Raw genomic sequence first — 8,141 nt, 5'->3', positions numbered from 1 at the left:
AAAATCCCATTCTTTGTATATTTTCACCCCAGCTCCCCCAGGTCCAAAAATATACAAAGAATGGGATTTTTTAGAAGAGGTAGTTAGCTTGTTATGATTTTGGCACTTCCTGTCCTCCCTAGAGGCACCCCTCTCCCCACCAGGCACAGGCCTCTCAGGCACTCCCCTACACCCAAGGGGCAGGGGCATCACAGCCCCCAGGTCCAAAAAAAATCAAAAAAAGAATGGAATATTTTTATGATTTAGATTTTGATTTTTCCCCTAGTAGTGGCACCCCTATCCCCCAGTGCCATATACAGGCCCCCCAGGCACTCGTATACACCCCAGGGTCATCACAGTGGCACCCCAGCTCCCCCAGCACTATAAATCAACAAAGAATATCAGTTTCTATAAGTGGTAGTTAGCTTATTGTGATTTTGGCACTCCGTCTTCCTTTGTGGTTCTCCTGACCTCCAGTGCCATATACAACCCCCCAGGCACTCTTATAAACCCCAGGGACATCACAGTGGCACCCCAGCTCCCCCAGCACAATAAATCAACAAAGAATGGCAGTTTTTATAATTGGTAGTTAGCTTATTGTGATTTTGGCACTCCCTGTCTCCCATAGTGGCCCCCTTGCCCCCCTGTGCCATGTACAAAAACCCCAGGCACTCTTATAAACCCCAGGGACACCACAGTGACACCCCAGTTTCCCCAGCACTATAAATCAACAAAGAATGAAAGTTTCTATAAGCGGTAGTTAGCTTATTGTGATTTTGGCACTCCCTGTCCTCCCTAGTGGCACCCCTGCCTCCCAGTGCCATGTGCAGACCCCCTAGGCAGTGTATGGCACCCAGGGGCATCACAGTGGCATCCCAGCTCCCCCAGGTCCAAAAATCAACACAGAATGGAATATTTTATAAGCGGTAGTTAGCTTTTTATGATTCTGGCACTCCCTGTCCTCCTCTGTGGTTACCCTGCCCCCCAGTGCCACATACAAGCCCCCCAGGGACACCACAGTGGCACCCCAGCTCCCCAGGTCAAAAAATCAACAGGGAATGGCATTTGTTTATAAGTGGTAGTTAGCTTGTTATGATTTTGGTACTCCCTGTCTCCCCTAGTGGCACCTCTGTCCCCCAGTGCCATGTGCAGACCCCTCAGGCACTCATATACACCCCAGGGTCATCACAGTGTCACCCCAGGCCCAAAAATCAACAAATGGCATTTTTTATAAGTGGTAGTTAGCTTGTATGATTTTGGTGTGTCCTCCCTAGTGGCACCCTTATTCCCCAGTGACATGTGCAGACCCCCTAGGCACTATATGGCACCTCAGGAACATCACAGTGGCACTCCTGCTCCCCCAGGTCCAAAAATCAACAAAGAATGGCATTTTTTATAAGTGGTAGTTAGCTTGTTATGATTTTGGCACTCCCTCGCCCCTTCTAGTGGTCACCCTGCCCTCCAGTGCCACATATAACCCCCCAGGCAATAGATGGCACACCAGGGACACCACAGTGGCACCCCAGCTCCCCCAGGCCCCAAAATCAACAAAGAATGGCGTTTCTAAAAAGTGGTTGCTAGCTTGTTGTGATTTTGGCACTCCCTGTCTCCCTAGTGACCCCCCTGCCCCCCAGTGCCATGTGCAGACACCCCTAGGCACTATATGGCACCCCAGCTCCCCCACGTCCAAAAATCAACAAAGAATGGCATTTTTTATAAGTGGTAGTTAGCTTGTTATGATTCCGGCACTTCCTGTCCTTCCTAGTGGCACCCCTATCCCCCAGTGCCATGAGCAGACCCCCTAGGCACTATATGGCACCCCAGGGGACCCACAGTGGCACCCCAGCTCCCCCAGGCCGAAAAATCAACAAATAATGGCAAATTTCGTCGTGGTAACTCCATTTCTGGTTGGCGTGTTTTTGTTGTGTTTTACGGTGTTTGCGCGGCCCCCGTGTGTCCCCCGTGGGTTGCCCAGGTGTGCCCCCAGGCCCCGGCGTGGTGTCAGGGCCGCGGGGGCACTGTCGAGGCACCCAGGGTCGTTTTAGTGGAGAAAAATCTTCGTTAAATCTACGCTTGGCAGCCATCCAGCCAGCCAGTTCATGGGAGAGAAATACCTCCTCGTGGAAACAAGTCTCTCTCTTGTCTACCTTCTCCTCTCTACCTCTTCTATACCTCCTCCTCATTCATCTTCTCTTCTTTACCTTTTCTTTCTACCTCCTCCTCCTCCTCTTCCTCCTTCGTCTCCTCTTCTCTATTCCTTCTTCACCTTCCCCTCCTCCTCCTCCTCTTCTTCTCCTCTCTACCTCTCCTTCTTCACCTCCTCCTCCTCCTCCTCTCTACCTCTTCTCTTCTCCTCCTCCTCTTCCTCCTTCTCTTCCCCTCTCTACCTCCTCCTCAGAAAAATACCTCCTCGCGGAAATAAGTCGCTCAGATATCCACATTCTCATTTCCAAGGCATTTATCACACCTCCTCCCATTCCTCGTTTCTACCTCTTCTTATCCACCTCTTCCTTTTCCTCCTTCTCCTCCTCTTTATTCGTTATTCTACCTCCCCTCTTTCTCTACCTGCGAGGTATTTTGCACCTGCGAGATAGTTCCTACAACACCGTACTGCTTGCTCCCTTTACCGTTCTTTGGCCGCCCTTCACGCCCATCCCACGCCCGCCACGCCCATGACAGCAACACTCACCATGACTCTGGCCATTTACGCTGCTGACCAGATGATTGACGCACTCCAGGAGGCTGAAAACGGCGTATAATTGGCGTAAAAAGGTCCCCATCTTGGCCATCACTAGTGCCCCGCCGCCATACTGTTTGACTCCGTTCGTCTTTCATTATTTATTTTTATTTCATCTCATCGGCCATGTGGGTCAATTAACGCCGTAAAAATTGACTATTCGTAATTTTAACGTATCTATAGTGAAAAATTCCGCGATCGATACGGGTGTTTAAGAAATGCTACGGACATTTTTCTTTTACGCTAGACTCCATTATATTAACTTCCCAGCGCCTGTCAACCCATTTTTACGCCATTATTTCAATATCATTTATTATTTTCATCATATATACAATTATATAGACAGTTTATAGGAAATTCATATAGACATTTTACTACGGCAGACTGCATTATCTCACTTATCAATGCCTGTCAGCTGATCATCATGGCAGCATTTTGACACCATTTATTATTATCATGCTTTAGGTAGTTAAAGATACGCGTAGAAGGGTAATTATGACGCAATTATTGATGTTGATAAGTTAACAGAGATCCTCCTCTTCTTCCTCTTGTGACCGATTGAAGATATTTATGCATTTTTCCCTTTATAAACGTCTGTCAGCCTATAATTACTAATACATTTATAAACATCTAACTATTAAAGATACGTATGGTTAGTTATATAGGCCTATAACTGTCTCTGAGGCCTAAATATGGGTGTAGAGAATTTGACAAGTCGCAGCCTCCTCCTCTTCCTCCTCTTGTGGCCGATTGAACAATTTGCCTTAATTAATAACTATCAGTCTATAATTACTGAGACACTTATAAACACCTAATTATTAACGACATATGTAGTCAGTTAGATAGGCCTATGAGTGTCTCTGAGGCCTAAATATGGATGTACAGGATTTGACATATGCTGCAACATGAGAATGACGAAGAAGGAATGATTAAGAGAAAGGAAGGAAGGAAGGAAGGAAGAGAGAGGTGATAAACTGGAGAGAAAGAGATAGAAGAGAATAAATCATTAAAGAAGCTTGAGAATGACGAAAAAGGAATGATTAAGAGAAAGGAAGGAAGGAAGGAAGGAAGGAAGGAAGGAAGGTGATAAACTGGAGAGAAAGAGATAGAAGAGAATAAATAAAGAAGCTTGAGAATAAGAAGAAAGTGGAAGAGGGAAATAATTATAAGTGTTAACGAAAGAGAAGAGAAAGAAAGGAATTAAGGAAGAATTGATTGATTGATTGATTGATTGATTGAGAGTTTATTGTTGCAGGTTTGATTAAGAAAGGATTGATTGATTGATTGAAAGGAATGAATTAAAGAAGAAAGACGAAGAAGGAATCAGAGAAACACGAAAGAGAGAAAATAAATGTGTGTTTAGAAAGAGAAGAGGAAGAAAGGAGGAGAAAAGAGACACGAAGAAGGAATAAGAGAAAAACGAATTAAGGAGAGAAAATATGATAATTAAAGAGGAAGAAAGGCAGAAGAGGAGATAAATTATAAGAATGGAGGAATAAGGAAGAAGGCAGAAGAAGAATATATATTATTATAGTGTGTGAAAAAGGGGAAGAAGAGGAGACGTGATAATTAACTCTACATGTGTCAAAAAGTCGACGAAAGAAGGAAGAAGAAGAAGAAGAAAGGAATAAATAACAGAGAAGGACAAAAGAGATAATTAAAAAAGAGAATTGAGGAGATAAAGAAGAATAAACAAAGAATGGAAGCCTGAGAGGAGGACGAAGAAGGAAGAAGAAGAAGAAGAGGCGTGTGTTTAGAAAGAAGGAAGAGGAGGAGGAGGTGATAACTTTACGTGTGGAGGAAGAGAAGAAGAGGAGGAAGAGGAGGAGGAGAAGAGGTAAAACTCCCCTCCATTGAGAATATAAGGAGAGGGAGAGAGAGAGAAGGAATAACCATACGTGTGGAGGAAAGAGGAAGAAGAGGAGGAGGTGGAGGAAAGAAGTGGAGAGAAAAAATAAGTGTTAATGGAGGAAAGAAAGAAGTGGAGAGGTAAAATTCCCCTCCATTGAGAATATAAGGAGAAGGAATAACTTTATACGTGTGGAGGAAAGAGGAGGAGAGAGAAGAAGTGGAGAGAAAGAATAAGTGTTAGTGGAGGAAAGGAGAGGAGGAGGAGGAGGAGGAGAGTTCAGTATTCTCCCTCCCATGCTAATATAAGGAGAGGGAGAGCACCAGACCACCATGATGAGGCTCTCCCTGTAAGTATAAGAAGCTATGTCGAGGCTTTACTTACATTACTTACCTAACACTTATATTTACTTGGACTTATTTTTTTGATGCGGTGTGAGGTCAGGACGGACCCCATATAAGCCCCCCCCCCCCTACTTACTCCCTGACAGCTCCCCACTTACAGCCTCCCACTTACAGCCCTCCACTTACCACGACAGCCCTCATGACGGTCACCCCCCTAACAGCCCTTACTAACCATGATGGGTAGATTAGGTTACATTTACTTTGGTTTGGTTTGTTCAGGTTAAGTTAGATTATATTATGTCAGGTTAGGTTAGATTAGGTTAGGATAGATTAGATTAGTTATATAGTTTGATTTTTTTTTTTTTTTTTTTTTTTTTTTTTTTTTTTTTTACATTCCCACCTATACCGCTGGCAGGCTTTCTTCAGGGGCCAGATGGTCAGTCCAAGCCCATCATGGCGCAGGAATTTTTTTTATAGTGGCGCCAGTTCATGGCTGATGCTGTCACCCGGAACTCATTCTTGATTCACTGGACAGTTTCTTCTAGAGTCCGGGTTGATGGTGGTCTTCAGGACAGCATATGGGTAGTTTTAGGCCACTCGGCGGTGACTGAAAAATCCCAGGTGGTAGCGTGGGGGTTCGAACCGACGTTGTCCATGGCGTGGTGAATGTGAGCCCAGCACGCTAACCACTCAGCCACCGCCTACCCAAAGGAGGATTAGATTTGTCAAGCTTAATTGGTTCTGATAAATACCTGTGATAGGCTTTGTAATGAACATACGTATTCTCCTTTACTTACATTTTTATTAACTTACGTTTATACAGACTTACACATAATAGCTTTTATATACCGGTAAATATTTATCTATACTAAAGTAACAACATTTCCTAGTATTTATATAAACATTCACTCATATACGTACTAAACTAACCCTTTCGTAGTCACATGTTTTGTCATCTTTAACCTCTTCTTCTCCGACAGAGGCATGTTTGGTCTCATCTGGACAACCCTGTACTGGTGGCTGCGGCCGCTGGTTAAGTGGGTCCTGCGGCGCACCACTGGCCTGTGTGAGCTCCAGCGTGTGTGTTACGGCGAGCAGAAGGGTGCGACGCGGACCTGTGGCGTGGGTGTGTTGATGTTATGTTTCGTATTGGTTATATTTTTTTTTTTCTTGTTCTAGTTTTGTTTCTTTCCTCTCCTCTTCCTTTCTTCTTTCTCTTCATCTCTTCTCTCATTTCCTCTCTCCCATTTTCATTCCCTCCCTTCTCCATTTCCTTTCTTTCTCCTCCCTCTCCCCATTCCTTCCACCTTCCCTCCCTCCCTATCTCTTACCCCTTCTTTCCTCCCTCTCCCCTTACCCTCCACCTTCCTTCTCTCTTACCTCTCCTCCATTCCTTCTACCTGTCCTCCCCCTTTCCATTACCTCCTTTCTCCTTTTCCTCTCTCTCTCACTTCATCCTTTCATCTCTCTCCTCTTCCCTCCCTCCCTGACACATCCCTTCTCTCCCTCCCCACAGAGTTCTCCCTCCAGCACAGCCGCAGTCCAGAGATCCAGAAGTGCGTCAAGTACATCGACGGGAAGTGCCAGGAACGCAGCCTCAGCCAGGAGCTCATCTACTATGTCGTCTTCGCCATCGTCAAGATTAAGGGCATCAACACCAAGGCTCATAAGGGGTGAGGAAAAGTTTTTTTTTATATTTTTTTTATCCTAGTGTATTCTAATTCCATCATGCATTCCTTATCTCTTTTCAAGCCTTTTCCAACCTCGTCATACTTTAATTTGATCTTACTGAACCTTTTACCAAGCCCATTCTAACCTAACCTTGCCTAACCTCCATCCAAGCCTTCCTAGCCTCACCATCAAGCCTTTTCTAACCCCATCATCCATTAGTCTAACCTTAGCTAACCTCTATTCAAGCTTTTACTAACCCTGTCATCCATAAACAACCTAACCTAACCTGACCTTGCCTAACCTCCATCCAAGCCTTCCTAGCCTCACCATCAAGCCTTTTCTAACCCCATCATCCATTAATCGAACCTTACCTAACCTTTATGCAAGCTTTTTCTAACCCTGTCATCCATAAACATAACCTAACGTAACCTAACCTTACCTAACCTTACCTTACCTTACCCAACCTAACCTAACCTTACCTAACCTCCATCCAAGCCTTCCTAGCCTCACCATCAAGCCTTTTCCATCCCCATCACCCATTAGTCTAACCTTAGCTAACCTCTATTCAAGCTTTTACTAACCCTGTCATCCATAAACCTAACCTAACCTAACCTCTTCCAAGCACTCTCTAACCCTTTCATCCCTCCCCAGGTTCTCCGATGTGTTGGGTGAGTGCCTGACGCAGATCTGGGGTTACCGACAGCTGGTGGCGGAGGTTGAGGCGCGGCGCAAAGAGCCTTACGATGCTGTCAATCCCCAACACGAACAGAAGCTGAAGGCACTCTGGGACCACATGATGCCAGACACGCACCTGGAGGTGACACTGAGGCCCTTGCTCCCATGTTACAAGCTCTCCCTTCACTCCTATGTTACAAGCTCTCCCTTCCTAGGCCATAGACACTTGATGCACTCTCTCCCTTATGTTTTATGGTAAAAGCTCTCCCTTCCTAGGCCATAGACACTTGATGCACTCTCTCCCTTCACTCCTATGTTAAAAGCTCTCCCTTCCTAGGCCATAGACACTTGATGCACTCTCTCCCTTCACTCCTATGTTAAAAGCTCTCCCTTCCTAGGCCATAGACACTTGATGCACTCTCTCCCTTCACTTCTATGTTCAAAGCTCTCCCTTCCTAGGCCATTGAAACTTGAAGCACACTCTCCCTTATGTTCTATGTTAAAAGGTCTCCCTTCCTAGGCTCTCCCTTCCTTACTCTCATAATAAAGAAAAAAGAATAGCTATACAAATGGATAAAGTTGTTGAATATAAAAGAAAGAAAGCTAGAAAGGAAGAGGGAAGGAAGGAGTAGGATAAGGAGAGAAAGAAGAAATGTGTAGAAAAAGATGCAAAAAAAATATGAATCACTTACAAAATAAATAAATGGATAAAATATAATAAATAAAGCTGTTGATGTGACCTGACCTGACCTGAGCTCCTCCCTGCCAGGCACGGGTCACCAAGCAGTGGCAGATGATTGGCTTCCAGGGCGACGACCCACAGACTGACTTCAGAGGCATGGGTGTGCTGGGCCTGGAGAACCTGCTGTGAGTGGATTCATTCATT

At 45.0% G+C, this 8,141-nt stretch overlaps 2 protein-coding genes across 4 annotated transcripts in view; one reads left to right on the top strand and one right to left on the bottom strand.

Moving 5' to 3' along the window:
• LOC126985633 (transmembrane protein 131-like) overlaps positions 1-2,796 on the bottom strand; it is a 15,667-nt gene extending 12,871 nt beyond the window's left edge. Inside the window, exon 1 of the mRNA XM_050840788.1 lies at positions 2,669-2,796. Within this exon, the coding sequence (XP_050696745.1) occupies positions 2,669-2,768 (100 nt within the window). The 5' untranslated portion in view covers positions 2,769-2,796. The remainder of the gene's footprint in view (positions 1-2,668) is intronic.
• Positions 2,797-4,358: 1,562 nt separating this feature from the next.
• The window catches only part of LOC126985974 (ELMO domain-containing protein 1-like), a 49,408-nt gene continuing 45,625 nt past the window's right edge, over positions 4,359-8,141 (top strand). Inside the window, exons 1-5 of one of the 3 annotated variants that reach the window (XM_050841632.1) lie at positions 4,359-4,914; positions 5,890-6,035; positions 6,426-6,582; positions 7,232-7,397; positions 8,025-8,122. In XM_050841632.1, the coding sequence (XP_050697589.1) occupies positions 4,898-4,914; positions 5,890-6,035; positions 6,426-6,582; positions 7,232-7,397; positions 8,025-8,122 (584 nt within the window). In that variant the 5' untranslated portion in view covers positions 4,359-4,897. The remainder of the gene's footprint in view (positions 4,915-5,889; positions 6,036-6,425; positions 6,583-7,231; positions 7,398-8,024; positions 8,123-8,141) is intronic. The other 2 variants (XM_050841634.1, XR_007739225.1) reach the window with 2 other exon arrangements.

Source organism: Eriocheir sinensis, chromosome 60 (assembly GCF_024679095.1).
Source record: "Eriocheir sinensis breed Jianghai 21 chromosome 60, ASM2467909v1, whole genome shotgun sequence".
Classification (NCBI taxonomy): Eukaryota; Metazoa; Arthropoda; class Malacostraca; order Decapoda; family Varunidae; genus Eriocheir; species Eriocheir sinensis.
This window is presented reverse-complemented; position numbering and strand designations above follow the sequence as displayed.